The sequence below is a fragment of the Miniopterus schreibersii genome, assembly GCF_964146895.1.
Source record: "Miniopterus schreibersii genome assembly, chromosome: 1".
Classification (NCBI taxonomy): domain Eukaryota; kingdom Metazoa; phylum Chordata; class Mammalia; order Chiroptera; family Miniopteridae; genus Miniopterus; species Miniopterus schreibersii.
Window position 1 is genome coordinate 68394590 of NC_138101.1, and position 22091 is coordinate 68416680.

The 22091-nt window shown below is 42.8% G+C and overlaps 1 protein-coding gene across 4 annotated transcripts in view; it reads right to left on the reverse strand.

The window, feature by feature from the left end:
- The window catches only part of ELOVL6 (ELOVL fatty acid elongase 6), a 129185-nt gene extending 108179 nt beyond the window's left edge, over window positions 1-21006 (reverse strand). Inside the window, exons 1-2 of one of the 4 annotated variants that reach the window (XM_081156062.1) lie at window positions 20870-21006; window positions 20288-20406 (exon numbers count right to left, since the gene is read on the reverse strand). In XM_081156062.1, coding sequence (XP_081012188.1) covers window positions 20288-20376 — 89 coding nt within the window. In that variant the 5' untranslated portion in view covers window positions 20377-20406; window positions 20870-21006. Of the gene's footprint in view, window positions 1-20287; window positions 20475-20532; window positions 20721-20869 lie in introns of those variants that run through there. The other 3 variants (XM_081156060.1, XM_081156063.1, XM_081156061.1) reach the window with 3 other exon arrangements.
- Window positions 21007-22091: the final 1085 nt, after the last annotated feature.

Here is a 22091-nt window from a genome sequence, read left to right on the forward strand (position 1 = left end):
TATTTTCCTCATTTTACAGATGAGGAAACAGATGTTCAGGAGATGAATGATACATTCTGATAGCAGTGATCCCAGTACTTTGTCAATGTTGACTCAAAGTCTAGAAATCTTATGGGATGTAACATGTGGGACTGTTCTTTCTTAATCATTTGTTCAGAAATTATTCTTTCACTTCCATTAAGCTAGTTTTTAGAGCTCTATCTTCAGAGATTAAGGAGTAATTCACACAATAATTTACAATTAGCATCACGACGTATAAGTCAACGTTTCCACTTTTTAATAAGACCATTCTGTTTGTGAGTCAGGTAAAAAGTACCAAAATGAATTTTATAACAGCCTTAAATCTTTTCTGTCTTCTTAGAGTGTATGTTCCTATACTAGCACAATTGAGGACAACCTAGCAGCCAACACCCTCCTTTGCAAACAGAAAACTTAACCTGACATTGTTTGTAGGGCAATGTGCCTGGCCCTGGGAAACAAAGCAAGACTGGTAGTATAAGCATCTCAAGGCAATCTATTTCTTTATCAGCAGTCTAAGGGGTGGGCAAAGCAATCCCAGCCTCTCTGCCAGTAAATGGTCCAGTAGTGAAGCATGTGACCCAAAGAGATGAGGCCTGGCCAGTGAGATGAAGTTATAGCAATAACAGAAGCAAATCCTTAAAACTTAGTAAGAGTAAGTTGGCTTGGAAGCTTCTCCTTGATAAAGAAGAGAACCAGAAGAAGGCTTCTGTTGCTGCCCCTTCCCTTCTGCTTGGAAAGTTGGAGTAAGGACAGATGTTTGGTGATATGGCAGCTATTTTGTGACCATGAAGAAAATACTGCTGATAACATTAAGAATGGCAAGGCAAAAACTCAGACAGAACTTGGATCATTGATGACATTATTACACCAATGAAAAACCAGAGGCTTCCAACCGGATTTATTTTTATATGAAATAATTAAATATTTCATGTTTAATTACATTTTCTACTTGCACTTGAAAGCACCTCAACACAGTTCTTTGAATGGTGGGTATATAATGCATAGCAAGTATTATGCAAGATGAGTATTACCCAAGGAAGACATAATCCATGAAGAAAATAACCTGAAATTTATTGTATTTTTATTCCACTGGTCAAAGTGAAACCATTTAAATACCATTATTTGGTGTATTTTTTTGTTGTTGCTCTCTTAAAGCTACTAGTTTTTGTGTGTGTGTTTTTTTAATTGAAAAGAGTGACATGCCTCCTCTCACGCTTTTCATATGTTAGCTGAAACATTACATTAAAGAAACAATTGGCCCCTTTACAATTTGGAGAGAATATTTAACAACATAGAAAAATACCTATTCTATATATTTTTAAAAGTCAGGATTACAAAACAATATGGTATGAACTCTTTAATATTTTTGTTACAAAGAAAAACAGAGATGGATAGATGGAAAGAGAGAGAAGTTTTAAAAGATTTGCACCAAAATGTGTTTATTTCAAGGTAACTTTTTTTTTCTTATTTTTGTGTATTTGTGTTTCCTAAATTTTCTACAACATGTTATTTACTCCCTGGTCTATCCAGAAACTACAACTGCTCTAAGTTTATTCCTCCTAAAAAATGTTTCTGTGACAGAACATGTCTTTGCTTTATCAAAATGAATCATAAAATGATTCTACATTAAGTAAAATCCTAAAAAATAAAGAATACATGTGTATCTCCATAATTCTAGCCCTCCAGATACATACAATGATGAAGCAAAACAATATATACATATATTTCAGAAACTAGGATAGAAAAGTATTAAACCTTTAAACCCAGCTGAACTCATGAGAAAACAGAAGTGCCTTTCCTTTTCACATGAGAAAAAAAGAAATTAAGCTAAGTATTGAAGACAACTAGCAAATTATTGATGGTCTGGCCCCAGGTCAATGAAAAGATAATTTATAGCAATACTTCAGAAAATGACTACATTCCAAATGTCCTAGATGCTGCATATAAACAAGGCATTTGGAGCTGTTATACTGTAACTACCTAAGAAAACCAGTTTAAATGTATTACCGTACATGTAGATATGATAAACTATAAACATAAAAAAGAGCCTAGATAGTCTTTGCACTAAGTAAAATTTAATCCTGAAGAGGGCATCTGGTTGCAGCAAGCTTTGTGATTTTCTGCACTCTGTAGCGAGAAGGTAGGACTGACGTAATTCACCAGCTTCAGAGTCCCTAGACTTTGTCCCTCCAGCATTTGGGGGGAAAGGAGGCTCTGACATCAGGTGCTTTGTGGGGAAGAAATATTCTCCACAGAACAATCAGTCAGAGGAGGAACTTGGAGATCTCAGAGGCCGAGCTTTCTATTCCTTAGCCATGATGTAATTCTCAAAAACACAGCAGAGTCTTTTTTGTTTGTGAGTGTTATTTCATCTACTTAATGCCAAGTCCAGAAAAACAACTCTCTGGTCTCCTGCATTATCCACATGAAGTAACACATTCAGAGCCCAGACCTTGGTTACAGCGTGCTAACTGCTTCTTCCTGTCACAGCAGAACTAAGGTATTAGAATCAACATTTGCTCAATTGAAAAATAAGACTGATAGTTAATAAAGGTTTATTTTTTTAATTACCACAATATTTATATTAATACAGCATTAACATTGAGGCTTATTTTCAAAATAAATTATATGTTAATATTCAGTGCTTATAGTATGTGCATGAAAATTTGAATGTCTGAAAGCTTATCAGAAGTTTATAATGTGAAAATTCTTGCTTCGATGTTCTAAAAAGTCAAATGCAGTCGTATCGGCCTCAATCCCTACTGGAAGGAACTGTATCTGCATATTGACAGGGATGGTGCTGGTCAGAACATTTCATGCTTAGCAAATTATAATTATGATATTAGACTGACAGAAACATTTGGCTCTAGAATATGAAACTATGTATAATTTCTTATGCTTTATTATTGGGGTAGGTTTCAAAAAATTTTTTAATTAATTTTTATAAAGGAAAAAGCTTTATCTAAAAAGTTTACCTGAAAGGATCTAGATCTGCCTTTACTTCCTTTAGAGAATAAAGTCATAAATGTTTAGCAGACTAAATTTTTAAATTTACTTTGAGAAATATTGTCTTGCCCTGGCCGGGTGGCTCAGTTGCTAGGAGTGATGTCCTATGCACCAAAAGGTTGCGGGGGCGATTCCTGGTCAGGGTTCATACCTAGTTCTCAGGTTCGATCCCATTCGGGGCACATAAGGGAGGCAACCGATCCATGTTTCTCTTTCACGTTGATGTTTCTCTCTCCCTCCCTCTCTTTTTCTGTCTCCCTTCCTCTCTCTCTAAAAATCAATATAAACATATCCTCTGGTGAGGATTAAAAATATATGCATATAATCTTTTGAAGAAATAGTATTTTTAAGACTTTTAGAAAAATCCAGTCTAATATACTTAAAACATATTACAAATACTACATACTAGAAATATGTAGTATTTTCCTTAGTATTTAATATTTTCTTTTTTGCTCCTCTAGGATATTTCTCACCTATCATTTGTTTTCTTTTATTTATTGATTTATTTGAAAGAGAGAGAGAGAAACATCGATCTGTTGCTCCACTTATTTATGTATTCATTGGTTGATTCTTGCATGTGCCCTGATAGAAGATTGAACCCACAACCTTGGCGTATGTGGATGATACCTTAACCAACTGAACTATCATTTGTTTTCTTGCATCCAAAAAGAACACTTATTTAAGTTGTCTATGGCTTAAGAGCATAACTTTTTCTAAATTTACAGGAAGGACAGAACCAAAAGATCATCACATTTACAGAGATTTTTAAAAACTGTACCCATATGACTTGAAACCATTGTCCTCCAACCTCCCTTTCTCGCTCCTGTGACTGCGGAGAAAATTGAGAGGAAAAGAAGACTATGGAACGGCACGTCTTCCTAGATACAGGTAACGTAAAAACAACAAAACACTATTACAGAACAAAACACTACTTTCATGGAGTCAATGGCAAACCCCCATCTCCCTCTCTTCTCTGAAGAGTTTGTGTGGAAAGACCAAGAGTCCAAAGCAAAGTCCAGGACAGATAAGATCGGCTGTACAAAGCAGCCCTGTGAAAAAGCCCTGTCACACTGTCCCCAACCAGATCCCTGGGACTGCTCCCAGATCACACACACCAGGTTCTCAGGATCCACAGAGCCTAGGGACTAGACTAGCTCCCTATAACCTTCACCTTGGGGAACAGCAAAAGCTTTCCAGCTCCTCTAACTCAGACGCAAGCTCCCAGGCACTCTGCAATACTGGATGACATCGATTAATGATGAATTCCAGCTATGAGTGCAGCATCTGTTTCCAGGTGACACCAGGTCCCCGAGCCAATTATCCTATTCATTTTTCTTCTCTCTAGGGACAGGTTTATGTTTAACCTTTTATCTCTATTAGATTAGATGACTATTGTCCCTGGGGAACCTTTGCCCTATTAGATACATTCCTGAAGCCCAGGCATAAAAGTTGTCATGTAAAAGTCAAATTAATGTCTTCTATCCCCCTCCCTTGAAGAACTACGACCCTCCCCTACTAAAAATAACCAAACTGTGTGATTTATTATTGGAAAAAGGGAAGGAATTTTTTTGTGACATCAGCACTATGACTTGTCTCTACCTTAATCTAAGAAAGTGCATTAATTTGGAGTAAGAATTTGCAGCCCAGTGTTGTCACAAACTACCCTTCTGTATAACTGTACTGCTTATTTTAATGTTTATTTAAAAGTGCAGTTTTTAAAAATGTCTGTGACCCGATTCCAGATAAAATACCATTGTAAAATGAAACTTTTTTATTATAAAATCAGTAAGTACATTATAGTTAATGCAAAAAATAGAAAAATATGTGCATAATCACATAGTCCATACATACCCAGAATGTAATATAAAGAGACTATAGAAAACCAGAAAGGCAAAAGGAAAGATAATAACCATCCTTTTACCATCTTTATGCAACTACTTTTTACCACTTTGGTATTATTTTTCTGCCTGTTTTTTCCCCCTTGTGCATGCAATGCTACTCTTCACTCACTTTAGGGAAATCTGACTAAGAATGAGTCACGCTAAATCAGTATCTTTTCCTCTTAAAAATGAAATTAGACAAAGAGAATAAAATAAGCATTTTTATAATTGTTTCAATAAGGCACTGGACAGTCTCCCCTGACTCAGTGAAGGATCCTATGAAGATGTTCTGGCTAATAAATCAGACACACTTGAAAGGGAATGAACAGCTTGTGTATCCATGCACATGGGCATTAATCTGTTCAACACACACTAAACAGGTAAAAGAGAAAACAGAAAACAAAAGTGTGCAACTATAAGCCAAATTCGGTCAGAGGCACTGGCTTGAAAGTTAGAAGAGAAAATCTAGTATCTATTTAGGAGCCAAGGGCCAGCAGACCACAAAGAAAGGCACAAAGGATTTTGATGGATGGGGAGGAAAATCTGCATTTGAACAGGTAGGAGTGGGATGAGGGCTGAATCTTTAAGTAACACTAAGAAGGCTTATGCAGCCGGATTTTGACTGGCCTTTCAAACCAATCAAGAGAATTTGGATTTTTCTTGTAGACAATGGGAAACCACTGACGTTTTGGCCACCGGGGTGACCAGATTGAATCTTGCTGAAAGCCCAGGAAGGTGAGTGAGGAGACTCACGGCAGTGGCAAGGGGAAGGAATGCTCAGAACAGCAACCAAGAGCCAGGTCACACAGGACTTGGCTGTGAAGTGGAGGTGTAAACGAAAGAGGGGCCGAGTACCAAACCTGACAAACTCAGGGAAGGCTTGCATGGTGGGCCTTATAACCTCAGAGACCTTCAGTAACCACACAGGATGGTCTGAACATAAAAATTCCTGACCAGAAGCAGGTCACGGCAGGTCATCACATCCTAGGCCTGTAGCTTCCTCAACAAAGGTCAATCTAAGTAAGCCTGTCTATTGTCTTTTTGCATCTATAATAACATACCCTTGGAATGTTAGAGTGATTCCCTTTTCCTGGGCCTCTCAGGGTACAACCTCCACCACAGGACACCACCACAGAACCTCTCATTGTTGTCTGGTTTCCCAAATACCATCTCTATGCGCCGTGTTGAATGTTAACTATCCTATCCCCGCCACTGTAAAAGAAGTTATCTGTCACTTCATTTTACTCTATCCAATCTGAGATTTCCCTGCTTTGCCTTCTCCCACCTCCCTAATCTACCACCAATGGACTTCATGCAACCCCCTTATGTCTCTTTTTTTTTATTATTCTAATGTATAAAATAAGCTGTAAAACTACCAGTCTCTAGAGCAATTTCTCAATCCCTTGAGATTTTGCTTTGTAGCAATTGTCATCACTTTGGCTCAAATAAACTCAAAAATTATCTCGCTAAGGCAAGTGTAAGAACCACCTGGGAAGATTTTTTACAGTACCTGGTCCCCCAAGGACCTGCTGATTCTGAATCTCTGAGATAAAGCCTACGCATGTGTATTCATGGAAGAAACCAACTGCAGGTGAGTCTGGCCCAAACACCTGGTGAAGAATCCAGGACACAAATCATGGTTCTCAAATTTGTTTTACCCCAAAAGAACTCAGCAATTACCAAGAGCTGGAGAAGCAAGTACCAGTCAAAGTGGTGCAATCACAAAATATAGGGAACCACAAAATACAGGTTCAAAAAAGTATTGGGGCAAATATGAATGCAGGAAGAGTTGCTGAAAACCAACTACAACTCAAGACAACCCTAGGTACAGAAGTTTCCAGAATGCCATGCACACGGGGAGGTTTGCAATGTTCCAGAGCACCGTGTGGCAGACTTTTGAACACAGTACTAAATTAAAACTCCCTTCCCCACTGATATACAGACTCTCTTCTTTTAATGTATGTGTGCCAAATTTTAGTAAGCTTTAATAAATTTCTCAGTAGTTTCCTAGTAGATAATATTTGTTCAAACCAAAAGTGTGGGAGTCCTAATTTTTTATTTTTCAGGAGTATCCATATGGATTACTAGCAGACTGCATGCAAGTGACATTTGAGAAATGGCTTAGAAAAGAAAGCCTAGAGGATATACTGTCCATTTTCAAATGCATATTAGATAGTCATGAAGAAGTAGAAATAGCATACAGACAGAGTCAGGACTAGAAGCAACAAAAGACTAATGGAAGGCTTCAACTTTCAGGTCAATTATGGAGAACAGCCTTCAAACGATCAGAGCTACTCCAAGTGCAATGGACTAAAAGGAGCTTGTTAAGGTTAAAGTCCTCAGGTTCTGACCATGGATGACCAAGTCAACAATAAGGAATAGCGTCACCCAGGTAGGAGACTAGTCCTAATGACAACACATTATGCTATCTACAACCTTCTCTGCAGTCAAGAAAACATAGTTTAAGACACTTAATAGCCGACCCGTGCCTTCTCTCCTTCTAGCCCCAAAACAAGGTAAAAATGAACAGTGCTGTAAGGCAGACTGTTAATCTTTTTTTTTCCAGCTGATTAAGCCTTCTACATTCTGAATGTTGGTATATTCTGAATTCAGAACAACCCAAAGCAATATAGGTTAGTGCCATTGATTCTTTTAAACGTATCAATGTGGAATGTGGAATGTTTTTGGAGCTACTAATTAAATAAAACCATGGGTAAAAATGTTATGATTTATTTCTGATTCTAAGTGTATTATTCAAATAAAGTAGATAAACCTATCTTATTATGTCGTGAAATATTTATAGCCAATCCTCATCTTATTTATTCTATCGCCATTTAAAATTAATGCATTTCAACTTATGGTGCAAATTTTTAAATGTGAGGCAGTATCTAGTTTTTCAAACTTCTTTTCAGGAGGGTGTAAGGAAAAAGTTTGACGAACACTGCTTAAAGCCATCTGTTTAACCTAGAAAACTACATAAACCATCCATTTTTTCTGATTAAGCCTTGCAATGGTCCTTGACCTATTGTCAATATTCTCTTACTTTTATAGTCAGTACCAAGTGTTACACTCCTGGGCAGGGCCATTTTTTCACAAGGGCATAAAGTTTCTGTCTTCAGGAGAGTTCCTACTTACCAGACAATATGAGAAAGCACAACATAACTGCTCTGAGAAGTGAATGCTTCTGAAATTTGACCTCAGCAAAAATTTAAAAATTGCTTCATTTCTTGGACCTTTGGGTCATTCTCCAAGTCAAAACTGCTATTGCTAGTATCATAAATTCCCAGTACCTGCAATACTAGGTCTAAAAAGGGAATAACCCACAGGTGATAGGGGCCCAAGAAGTGGAAGAGTCCACTTAGGGCTTAAGTACAACTGCCAGACTTGTTATAAAACACCTCCAATCGCACATGTCCTGTCACAAAGAGGGGTGCAAGCTCCAAACTGCAATGCCAACCCCAGGTCTGGATGGGGAGCTGTTGGTTTGTAACCTCGGAAGTTCCCCAGGTAACATTTGAAACTGACCCCCATACACAGAGGACAAGGTGAGGCCGAAAAAAGAGGCGGCCACTCCAGACTGGTAGGAGGCAGGTTTAATCTTGGGGTCTTACATATGAGGCTTGTCTTAGGCGCTGCAAGATGAGTAGATCTCTGCACCTGCCTGCTAGAATCTTAAAAGTTTATATTGAGGCTTTAATGTACGTGATTCGGCCACGTACACAGTCTACCTGGTCTCAACAACACAGTGCTCTCTCAAGGCTGCATCCTTGAAGTGGCTGCCAGTATGGGAACGGTGGGTCATTCCTAGGACAGGGGAGGGGTAAGGAGCCTTTGATTGCCCAGATCCAGCTCTTGGGTCAGGGTCAACCAACAGTCACACCCTCCTGATGGCCTCCTCCAACAGGAGCCAAGAGGGGAACAGATAAACACATGCAAGAAGCTCCCCCATTCCCTGTGAATTCCTGATGGACTTGTCACAAGGATGAGAAAACTGGGAACCTTAAAGAAAGGACTCCGCTTGAAAGGTTTCTCCACCACAGGCCTACCACAATTCAAGCACAAAAGAGAAAACTGATGTACGATGGTCTCTTATTTTACTTCACTAAGGAACCAAACAGCTATGCTTCTTTCATTGAAATAAAAAAGAAAAAAACCTTTGAAGAAAAACCAAAGACGTACTTGAAGCGTAAATTTGCAGGCTCTTTACTACAAAAATTTCAGCCACTGTCATTTCCACTTATTCATGCAGAGTGACTTACCTTTAGTGTGGGTGACATATATAGACACTATCACACTTCTGCTGAATAACTTATTAAATGAGATAATCTCAGGTGTTTTGTAGGAAATAAACAGTAACCAGTGTCTATTACCAGGACTGGCTCTACTTTCCATTGTGTTTGTTACTTGTGATTGAAGATAAAACAGAGCTTCAGGAAAATGTTTCCAAATGTTCTCTGCACAACTGGCCCCCACACTTTTTATAAGCCATATTTATATTAACAATGTTTTCTTTTGCCAGGATCTTCCAAAATAGATAATAGGTTTCTAGAAAGTGGAGTTGCTGTCATACATTTTTTCTTTTTCCCCACAGTGCCTACAGCTTGGTAGTGGTTCCTAGGTAATGGGGCCTTTTTATGCTGTATTTGGAGGATCAATTGCAAGACCATTAGGGGTTCCCATTGGAATTTAATTTTCTCTTTTCCCTCTTGATCCCACAGTCTATGGTGCAGACAACAATAAAGGTGTAACAAAAATGTATACACTGGGCACTCTTCTAAAGGCTAATGCACAATAAACTGTTTAATCCTCACAACCTGCTAAGGTAGATTCCATCACCATCATCATCACCATCATCATCATCATCATCCCCAATACTATCATCACGTCCCAATTTGCACTGATTAACCTGCTACTGAGAAGGTCACTCAGCTCCTCTGTGGGGGAACCAAGGCCTGAAGACAGCCTCACTGGTTCCAGAGTCCACGGGTTGACCATTATCCTGCAATACCACAGTCAACACTCATCACAACGCTTGTGAAAAAAAGGGAAATATCAATGCAAATAAGAGTCCAAATATTAGCAGGAAGTGAGAGACTAATACTCCCCTCCTTTACAAATCACGTGAACACCTTGATGAAATATTACAAAGTGAACAGACTCATGTAACCACCACCCAGACCAAAGAGACCAAACCTTACCAGCCTTCTCTAAGCCTATCTGGTATCCTCTCATCACCACTCTTCCCCTTTCCAACAGTAACCATTATCCTGACTTCTAACATCACTTACGAATGTTGAACTTCATATAAATGGAACTATACAGTACATATTCTTGTGCCTGGTTTCTTTTACTCAATCTATTTGCATTTTTGACTTAGGGTTATATACATCCTAACTACAAAGTAGCATATGCTTCATTTATCATTTTGGACAAACTGTAATGATAGCCACAGGCTGTCAGCAAGCTCACAAATATACTATAGAGAGTGAGGGCACACATATGTATTTAAGAGGAGAAAAAGCCTTCCAGGAATGTATTAGAATTTCACTGAATCCGTGCCTTCTTCTGATTATCCTAAGGTAGAGTAGCTAACCTCTCAGAAGTCTAGGTCCTGTCATTTTTAAAAACTGTGCGCCTCTGGGTAAGTTGCCTCACAGTTGCTGGGAGGAATGTTGCTGGGAGGAAGAAATGAGATGTAAAGGCACCGTGTAAACTGTAAAATCGCTACACATACTTCAGGTGTTGTTCTGATGCTGAGGTTTATCTTGGCAGCCTCAGGTGATGATGATTCTTTGATTCCTCAGCATGATCTATGGGAGCTCACAGGTTTGGACGGAAGCTTAGTCAGGTCAAGGAGGGCCATTTATTTTGGGGGTTGGGGATAGAAAGGTAGGCAATGCTGGGCACTGAGATTGGAAGAGTAGTTATAACGAGCTGTTCTTGTAGGATCCAAGGTCCATCTGGGGTAGCTTCCCGTAAGAGATGGAATTTCTAGAGTTAGGAAATTAGGTTTCCAGAGTTATTCCTTTCTTCCAGTTGTCATGGAGACCAACCCCAGTCCTTTCATTCCTTCTGGTACAGGGAACATTTGAGAACATTTCTCCAGCGCAGGAATGGAGGGGCTTGGCCCAAACATGCCAATGCAGGTGCTGGGGGAGGGGACGGTAGTAAAAAATAACCCCAGGGGAGGAACTAGGCTTAGGGGCAAAGGCTAAAGTCAGTGGAAGTTCCAGCCCTTCTGTTTGCCAGCAGCCCTTCTGTTTGCCAAGAGAGGCTGCAGGGGCACTGCCGGGCTGGAGGCGGGGACACAGTACTGTTGGACTGGAGGAGGGCACCAGAAGGGACGGAGCAGCGTGGTGGGGTGTCCCAAGAGAGTTCTGGGGCCCCGGGGTGCCGACCTCAGGAGCCCTCTTCTCTTTTCCTTCCCTTCTTCCCTGGGACTATTGAACCTCCACAACGTAAAGAGATAAGCATAGGTGTTTCTTGGAAAATAGAATATTTCATATACCAAAGTAGTTGTTAGATGTGCTCCCAACTATGGAAGTTAGCATACAAGAGACCACAGAAATCATTCTGGAAAAGAAATTATTTGCAACTAGCAGTCATGCTGGACAAAAGGCTGATATCCTTATAATATCCCAAGTGTAAGCAAATAGCTCATTAGGAAAAGTCAGGTACAGATAATTCCCAAGAACAAATGGAGAATAAATACAAGTCAATTTTTTTAGTCTTACTAGAAATAAATATCAATTAAAGCAATGGTATATCACTTTTTACATTAATTTATCAAAATTTTTAATAATGTGATCACCTTCAATGCTAAGAAGGGAGTGAAAACACTCTTTCTCTGGTGGACTATAAATTGGTTCAACTTTTCTAGAAATCAGCCCGGCTGTAGATACCATAAACCTTAAAGAGAGTCAATCCCCTGATGCTACAGTATGTATTTATTTAAAAAAAAAAATTATCAGATAAGTGAAAAAATTAATATACAAAGATGATCAGAGGACTATTTCTAATAGTAAAATACTAGAAACTTAACATGCTCAACATTAAGGGACTGGTTACTTAAATTAATTTAAGCCCAAACAATAAAATATTAAGTAGCCACTAAAAATTATGTTTAATGACATGAAATAGGTTTATAATGTAAAAAGGGAAAAAGGCAATATAAAAAGTTGTAAGGAGAGAGCATGTAAATGAACGGAAAGTGCCCAATGCAGTCAGTCCCTGGAACCTCACAGGGAACTCACTCCCTTGGGGATATATCCTGAGTGCGCTGAAGTCTATGAGAAACGCCGAAAGGAGGCTGAGGGAAAGGTGGCAAATTATTGTGGTTGCGTCTGGATAAAAAGGCATTTTCTTTCCTCAATCTTCATATTTTTTAATGTTTGCATTTTTTTATTATAATAAACCTTTCTTTAGAATGAAGAAAAACCTAACAATTAAAAAAAAAAAAGTGCTCTTTAATTCTTCACATTGTAGGAGCTGACATCTAAGAAAAAGGACATCCCCAAACCACACCTTTTTCCCCTGTCAAATGGGGGGGGCTATTTACCAGTAGCTACTAACACCTGCCCTGAGGGAAGCCTGGCCGCAGGCAGTACCAGGTGGCAGCAAACTCCCAGAGTCTAAACCAAGCTGAGTGTATGAAGCTAACGGGAGAAAGAGACAGAACTATACTTTATAAGAAATGTTCCAAATCTGTGTCACAGTTTGAGACGAAAATGGAATTTTTTAGATAGAAGCATCAGAAAAGGTGGCATGGCTCTCTCCAATTTATTTGAAAAGTATTGATAGATATTGAACAAATAATATTCAGAAAATAATATTTCATAACGACTGAAGCATTTATCTATACTGTCTAATGTTCATTATAACTTTAATAGGAGCTTTGTGCAGTTATTCTGGCCTTACGTGTTCAGGCTCCTTAGTGAAAAATTAGAAGACAACAGACATTTGTGAGATTACTGCAAGTATAAACAGGTAAGGTACTTTACATGTTTACGGTGCCACCCAGTTTCAATTGCTTTGCTTTATTGATTGAATACTTATTCCTATTCAAATAAGGGGATGATCAGGGCTTGCGTGACAAACATTTAAGTCAGGCCTGGAGCCCATATCTCCTCTTGTTATCCCTACATGCAAATTCCAACTTGTTTAACCACACTGTGCCTTATTTCCTGTTCTGTAAAATTGAAAAAATAATACATCAAAGGGAGGTTGGAAGGATTTAACAGTTAACGTATATAAAACATCTTAAAAGAATGCCTGCAATCAGTAAACAACTATGTAAGTATCAACTATTAGTATCATTACTCCAGAATGAGGAATATCTACTATAGTACGATCTTTAAGTCTATGCCAAAAAGTCATAAAATTGAGAAGAAACTATACATTTTGATATTTATTGAGCTTCTACCCCCTTATGATAACGATAACAATGATAGTCCAGCTTTTAAATGCTTAACGCACCAATGGACTTGAATAAAAGTCTCACAGATTTAAAAAAAAAGTTTCAGGAATAAACCATTTTTTTCCCTATTAAGCCTCCTAACACAAGATCATGAAATGCTCAACACTGAATTCCACTGGACTCACTTCACTTGAAAAAGTCTATTATCCCAGTCAGAGTGGGCCTAGTACTTTAAAAACTTTTACATTTTAACACCACCTCTATGAATAGTAGGAGCTAAGCAAGTGGGCCTAAAAAAAAGTTTATTAATAATTGGGGTAAATTCAAAGCACTAAAAGATCAATTTTTGCAGCTTTAAGACTTATTACAATTGTATTATTTAACTAGTTAAAAAAAAGCAATGACAAAACTGTCAATTAGATTAGGACATATTTTGCAGGAAATTTCAGAAAAGTATTTTTGGCTCAGCAAGATGCTCTTCTAATAGCAAGAAATACACAAGAAATGGTCTTCAGTGGGGTATCGGGTTTTTTTTTTAAAGTCACTTTAACATGTTTATGTATATGTACATGTATATATTTACACATATATACATATACATGTATATCACTCATCTTTTCACAGTCTTCAAAGAATGATCTTGTATACTGTCCATTAAGAGTTAAACAACAGTGAAGTCAAAAAAATTCAGCCTCAGAACCCAAAGGATCATTTAAAAAGAAAAACTAGCTCCAAGGATGGGTGTTAGTAAAATTAAGGATTGAGCTAGAACATCTGAAATTTATCTCTAAGAAATTGGATTTGCTCTTATTTCACTTAACATATGTGATCATAAACCTGATTAGAAACATAAGGGTTCCCCTCCCCAAAATACATTCTATCAACTACAATTCTCCTTATCAGCCTGCAATTACAAACTCGTCTACAAAAACTTTAGAAAAAACAGAACTAAAATATGAAATCCTGGAAGGAAATAGAATAAAAGTATTAGAAAACCATGAGTATTTATCCAGCAAAATTGCTTCTAATCAGCATGTCTTATTTGTCTCTTTTTCACTTGTGCTTTTTTTTCTTTTTTTGTCAAACTTAAATTTGAGAAAGTTCACAGTAGGTGACTTAATAAACAAAAGTCTTCATCACTCCAATACAGCAGAGTAAGACAAAAAAACCTTAACACTAAAACCCATGAGTACTTAATATAAAAATGAATCATGATAAATACATAATCTTGAACTTAGATGAGTTACATGGACCTGCAGTTTGGGATGATTTTTGCTCAATGAGCTTAAAATTGCAACTTCATTTTTTACTCTAGAGCAATAATTTTTATAAAAAGGATTAATCTATCTCTAAAATAAATTATTTTAAGTTAAATATAATTAAGAATGCCACTTTTGAAAAATTCTGAGTACCTATGCCAACACAGCACGTTTGTACCTGCCTATATACCCACACAATCAGAATATGGAATAAAATTATGTCTTAACATTTTAACAAAGCCATGTTAGGGTTTTCATTCAGATTTCCTAGGATATCTATTGAAATATCTGTGGTATAGGTAACTATTGTAGGCAAACTTTCCCTGTGTCTCCTAATAGAGATCAACAGAAAGTAGTAAACGGGAGCAGGTGGATTTGAAGCTAGGAACCAGAAAAGGTAAAGAGCTAAGGCATATTTTGTGGGGTGCTGCCTGGTTCCTATTAATAAAGGGCAGCTTGGCTCACCTGTGTCCATGCATCAAAAAATTAAGTGGGTCATTGATACAATTTTTAGATAACTCATCTCAGAAAATACTTGGACCTAAAATATCCAGCTCACTGAAACAAAGATGAATCCTTGAATAGTGCTACAAGCCTTCATTTTACTTTGCTGGCTGAAGACTGATTATGGTGGTGATTTTATGCCCTCCTAAGTATTTGTAAGTCTCCGTCCCCCTCACAGCTCTTGCACTGACTAACATGAAAGATTCTCTTTAAAGGAAGTATGCAAAGTAACTCTTGGCTCTGAAGTGAGTTGACTTTAAAGTCCAATGTGATACTGACATCTAATATTAGAATTATCATCTAACATTAAAAGCAACAAGCAGCCTTCTCCAGATCACAAAATTTAACTCCCAATCTAACAAAGGCCTTACATAAAAATTTTACCATCAGATACTATTTATAACTAATACAAATAAGAGATGAATAATATAAAAAAAAATAACTTGCATTATTATACCTGAGAATCCTAAAAAAAAAAAAAAAAAGACTCCATAAATATACATCAACTCCTTAAAGATACATGAAAGTTTTCAGATCAAAATTTCCAAACAAGATTTTATTATTTTTTAGGATCATAACATAGATGTTATTTTTATTTTAATACATTTTCTCAGTCTTCTCATTCTTAACCTAGTGTATATTAGGCCAATATCCCGGTGCTCTCTAAAGTTTATTGAATGACAGGTTAAGTTGTTCACACTCCAGACTTTTAAATCTTAAAGCTAATATGAACTGTGATCCTCCAAAATAAGTGGCAAGCAACATAATGAATACAATGTGGACATAGTACTTTCCTAGATGACTGGCCAAATTTGTATTTGCTTTAGTGTCATTGATTAAATAAGACTCTGTGGCCTTCCCTGTATCGTGACCACAGGCTGCATTATTTTCCAGCCATTTTTCTTACAAATGCATACAGCAGCAGGTCACAGGAAAATTTCAGGGATCAATGCAAAGCCATTGTCACTGCAGGAAAAGCAGCCTGCATTTTAAAGTTTGATAGGCATCAGGATGCTGTATTTCGAGTAAAATATTCATTCAGGCTTGCAATGCTTTTACGTTCTTCAATGCTGAAATCGTACCTCCTGTGAACTTTCTAAGCCTCACAGGTAAGAAAAAAACGTGCAGATATACAATTCTTTTCAATCGTGGGTGTTTGGGTTTTTTTTCATTTTTCCTTTAGTAAAAACAAATTTGTGGATAAAACGGTTTCCTTCGCCAGGCAGGATTTCATTCTAAAATCCCGACACTATCTTATAGGCCTTATAATACAGAACTCAAAATATAAAAACTCTTCCATCGCCGAGGGAGGAGGGAAGGAAAAAAAGTCAGAAAATTATACAAAGCACCGCAAGGCTGGCGGCGGAGGGTGCCAGAAAGGAGCGGAGGGAGGGTGCGGAGGTTCCAGGCAAGCCCCGCGATGACGTCAGCTCACAGACAGAATGCTGCCGCGGTCAGCACAGGCCTGCCGCTTCCCTATTGGTGAACAGCCTGTCAGCCGACATCAGAAGATGCTCATCATTGGCCCAGCAGTTACAACTGAGCCGCGAGCGCCCGCCCCTGCGAGCACAGCCCTGGCGGGCGGCTGGCCCGACCGCACACACCCGCCGCCCCTCTTCCTCAATGACTTTTGCGTGGCCTCACCGAGGTGATCTGCTGCTTGCTAGAAGCCCTTTAAGTCAGCTAGTAGCGAGAAGAGCGGGTCAAGGCCAGACGTCTCAGAAAAGCACAGAATTCCTCTTTTCAGTGTTGCAAAATCACAAGGGGTTTTCGGCGTAAAACTGGAACTCAAAAATACTCCTGAGTCCAAAGCAGGCATTTCCTTCTACCTCAGGTAATAAAACTCTCGTCTACCGGATAATAGTACCCGAGATATTTTTGACTTGACATGTAATTTTAAGACGAGGCTCCGGATGACTATCCAAGGGAATGTATTCCCTTGCGTTTAAATTGCTTTTCTAATTTGTTATAGGTAAAACTATTTGCTAAAAAGGTAAAAGTCTATCCTTTTTATCCTGTGCCTAGGACAATGAATATGGGATTAATCATTTGTTAAAGGAGCAATAAACTTGATAACTTCGCCTCCGCTGGACCCTTTGGTGTTTACACAACACTACTCCACAATAGGTGCCCCATGATATTAATATGCAATAAGGTAATAAATATGGATTATATGGTATATGTTTAATAAACTACCTTTACGTAAAGTCCTCTTAATCGATACCAGGTAGTACAGACCTCGTCCTGGCAAAACAGCAGTCCTAGCAGTCCTCACAGTTCTCCAAAAGACAGCATAGCTCATTTTTGAGAGAGAAATTGTAGTTCTCTAAATTAACAAGTTTTCTTTAAAGCTATGTCTAGAAGATATTTTTAAGGACAACTGCAAGCGATCTCTCAAAAGACATAGTAGAAGCTACAGGACATTTCTTCCAGAAGCTGTTTCAAACCATTTCAAGTTAAGGCATCTGGAAAAGTGAATGAAGACCTTGTGCTTTCCTAAACGTCCCCTGGCCCCAAGAGGGTCTAAGGCTTGGTTATGGAGCTCCCTTCTCCTGTTAACAAGGAAAACAGACAGAAAATCTTCATTTTCTGATACACCTGGTTCAGGACTTTCTGGCTGTTGGGGATTATAGGGGACAGGTTTATAAAACTGGGCACACACACTCTGGAGTAAAAGAAGAAAGCAATACAATTGGGGTCCGGAAGACTTACAAGTAAGGGCTTAACAGCCAGCAGGGTTTTTGGTTTTGCTTTGTTTTATTTTGTTTTTCCTGCAATAAGCAAGCCAAGAAGAACATATAATAAACAAAGAGAGAAAAAGGCAGGGAGGGGGAAACCCCAGTATGGGACAATGACATAATATTCAAAACGCAGGGAGAGGCCAAATATGTTAAGCCTCAGATGTGAACAAGCAGTGCTGGCCATCAGGTGGGCACCTATCCTCATTTTATAACTCCCTGGACACGCATGTTCCCCGGCGCCTGCCGTGCACAAAGCATCCTTTGAGGTGCTCGGGGTCACCTAGACTGGGAGGAGACAAGAACTGTATGCCTTAAAGAGCTGGGGGTCTGGTAGGGGGCACGGGCATACCTGCAGATAACCAACTACATAAATAAAAGCCGGGAGAGAGACTGCCAGATGGAAAGGACAGATAAGGAGCCAGGAGGAAGCGGCGGTCAGAGCCCAACAGAGGAGCTAAGTTGGCACATTTTTGCCAGTTCCAGTCCCAGGAGGGCCAGGCCCAGCCCGGCTCAATGTGTACTTGTTGAGTGACTGGAGAAAAGAGGCGGGAAATGGTACCTGGAGAAGGCACAGAAAGTGACCTCAGAGAAATGGCAAAAGTAAACACGAGGCGGGGTCGGCGGCGGTGGTACAGGGAAGGCCGGCGCGCGGGGCGCGGGCGCCGGGAAGGCCGGCCCCACGCGGTGCAGCCGCGTCCGGGCGCACGGGGCTGCGGGGCAGGCGGGCTGGAGTCGCGCGGCCGGGAACGCAGCCACCAGCTGCGGCGAGGACCCGAGCCCGCGGCGGCGCGCGGGCCACCGCCCCCAGCACGCCTCCGGCGCCACCCCGGACGCGGGAAGAGGAAGTGCGCGCGGATGGAGACGGCCCCCGGGCGAGGGGCTCGGCTTTCCCCGCGCCGAGGCCTTTCCAGGTCTGGGCTCCTCGGGGATCCAGCCCCGCGGCGCTCGGCCTCCGTCCCCGACCACCCACCCCCGGCGGCGCCGGAGGGCCCCAGCCCCGCGCCCCCAGCGCCCGCCGGCCTCCCAGCCCCGCCTCCCGAGCGCAGCGCGCGCCCCTCCCGGCTTCCGGCGCTGACCCCGGGCGGGCCTCCGGCCCCCCGCGCCCCTCGTTCCCCCAGCCCCCCGCGCCGCGAACAGCCAGCCCGCCGGCCGGCCGGGCGGGAGGCGGGAGGCGGGAGGCACGAGAGCGGCGGCCGAGTCACCTGAGGCTAGTCGCTACTCTCGGGGGGGGGGGGGGAGGAAGTTGAACCCCCTCTCGGCTCGGCCCGCTGCAGCCCTCCCGGGGCACCAACCCGCCCCGGCCCCCGGCGAGCGCGCGTCTCTGGTTTCCTACAGCAGGGACGGGGAGGGAGGCAGGTCCCAAGGGCGGGGGGCAGGCGGCGGGCGGGCGGGGTCCCTCCACCCGAACCGCCCCCACCTCCTCCAGCCCCCGAGGCTGCGGCCACGGCCCGGCCCCGAGCGCGTTGCCGGCACTCCGCGGCGGGCCGGGGCCGGGGCCGGGGCCGGGGCCGGGGCCGGGGCCGGGGCCGGGGCCGGGGCCGGGGCCGGGCGAGGGGAGGGCGGCCTGTCTGCCTCGGCAGCTCCGTCTGCACGGAGGGCGGAGCACGCCCTACTCTGTTAAATATTGCAAGACGACACGGGATCGCCTCCCACACGGGGATTTTCAAAAGGACTGGTGGAGGGCACATGGTAAACAAGGAAGATGCTTTCCCCCCCGATTACAAGTTTGTCTGGAGAAGAGCACCCAAGGGCTTGCGCACCCAGGGGGTTTGATCCGTCTCCACTCCACGCAGCAGCCTCCCACCGAATGAGAACTGAGTGTGTCCAAAAAGGCGTTTCCGTAAAACAGAAACTTAATGGCGTGGCTCCACACGCTCGGGTTCATTCATTTTTATTTCTGTTTCATTGTCCCCTCCCCCCCAGCCCCCGCCTCTTCAGGAAACCGGAAAGGATCCGCTCGGGGAAAGGGGTCCAGGGAAGGAGGAAAGCGGCCGGGGAGCGCAGAGGGGGCAGAGGAGTGGGAGCGCGGCAAGGAGAAAGGAAGGACGCGAGGGATGGGAAGGGGGACAGGACCAGGGAGCCCAGGGCGGCGGGTGGGAGAGGGTTAAACGGCGCCGGAGACCCGGCTCTCCTCGGGCGCCTAGCGCACTCCGATTTCGGGAGGCCAAGCATGGAAACCCCGCTCTAGGTGGAAGCCAGGAGGCAGCACAGGTAGGGAACCTGGACTGTGGCTTCGCCGCCGCGCAAACATCTACTCTCGGTGCACATATATACGTTCCACGTTATATAATCTGCGTTGAAGATGCCTGTGTAGCCGAGGTGCGCGCAGGGGCGCCCGGACCTACGCGCTCCAGGCAGCCCCAGGGTCTCCGCGGCCCGCGGTCCCCCGCTCCCTTCACGCCCGGGCGGGGAAGGCGCGCGGGGCTCCCGCACCCAGAATCACGCGAAAGCATCACCTACCAGTTTTCCTGCATCCATTGGATGGCTTCATTCTCGTTGAACTGCTTTTCGAATTCATATTCTTGTAAAATCAACACTGACATGTTCATTGGGGCTGATCTTCGGAGTCGCTATGTTCTCTACACAAAATAAAATAATCTGTAAAGCGCTAGGTTTCGAGCGTTAGGCGTCCCCCACCCGCCCCCCCAGGGTCTTCCCCTCGCCGCCGGGTCGCGGCGGTCGGTCTCTCCCGGCCTCTCAGCTACATCCAGGGCTGAGCATTGCCTGCGCCGCGCTCCCCGCTCCGCGCTCCGGGGCTCTCCTCCTCCCAGCGTCCGCAACCACCGTTGGAGGAAATGAATGCCTTGCGGTCTTAGTGCCCCGCACGTTTGTCCATCACCCTTTTTTACTTGTCTACAGGGAAATCTCCTCCCCCTCGTGCGATCGGGAAAATTAACCCTTTGCGAGGGAGAGCGAGAGCGCGCAGACCTCTCCAGCCCCCGGGGGCGTCTGGCCTAAGCGGAGGTGACTGGAGCAGGGGGAAGGAGGGGGGAGGAGAGGGAGGAAGTGGCCTCAAGGTCAGCCACAGTCCCCAATACCCACCTCGGGGGCAGCCGAGTCCTGCCTGTGAGTGTAGTTTCGGCTCGCGGGGCGCAGCCCGGGGGCGCACGTGCCCGCGAGCTTGGCCAGCAGGCGACCGGAGAATAGTACAACCTGCCCGCCGTCTCGTAAGAAGCCCCGGCAAGTTTGAGCCCAGGTTACAGGCGAAGGACACGCGCCTCCCACCTCCGCGCCCCCGCCGCGCCCTCCTGGGGCCCCCACCCCGGAGCTGGGGTGTCGACTCCCTGAAACGTGGGCCGGCCGCAGGGCTGCCGGGGCGCCGGCCGGCTGGGGATGCTGAGGCGGAGAAAGGGTGGCAAGTCCAGAGCGAAAAGTAGTTGCCCGCAGAGGGAAATTGGTGAGGCGGAGGATTTGGGGGTGCTGGAAGGGGCAGAGTTAATGAACGGAGAGAGACTAAGGGAGCAGGAAGTGAGCAGATAGGAAAACTGGCCTAACTGGTCCAAAAACTTTATTTGTAGCCATGAGAAATTTCACCCTTTTTATCGCCCAGTTGGGTGAAACAGAATTGTTTGACCCCTGCTGACCCCATCAGATGTCACGCTGACCCCTGCTGAGTCGCCAGTCTCACAGCAGTGCTTCTGCCCCGGCTGCTGGGTACACCACTCTCTCTTTTCTCAGAGGAAACAGTATTTTCTACTCGGTCCCATCCCTCCGCTCATTCCCCACAAGTTAAGAAAAAATGAAATAGGAGACATGAAGGCATCCGATGGCATGACCTATGGATGTCATTGTAAACTTAAAATACAACAATAAGGAACCTATGCTTTAAAAATTAGGTGGACATTAATTAAGACCAGTAAGAAAATGCCCTTCCTCTTGGGGACGGCTCCCCACCTCCCTGGTAGTCCTAAAAGCAGGGTATTTTCACTCAAAGTCAAGTGCCTGGAAACCACTGAAAAGCGGGGACTGGGACAAACATCTCTGTCACGGAGGAAGGTACAATATGAAATTAAAGAAGGAGTTTTTAAAACCCACGACAAGATTATATAAATCAGAGGGCTAGACTGGTTGATGATTAGCAAATTAATTTATAAGTTGACGCTCAAAGATTCCATGCTTGGAATTTTCAAGTGTTGTGTCATTCTAGAGACTTCTGCTGTATAATTGTCAGCAAAGGTGAAACTCGGGCTAAAACACTTGACCGCATTGGGCTGGAAGGTGGGTGTAGCCTGATGAGATAAGAATTTTAGCACAGTATCTGGTC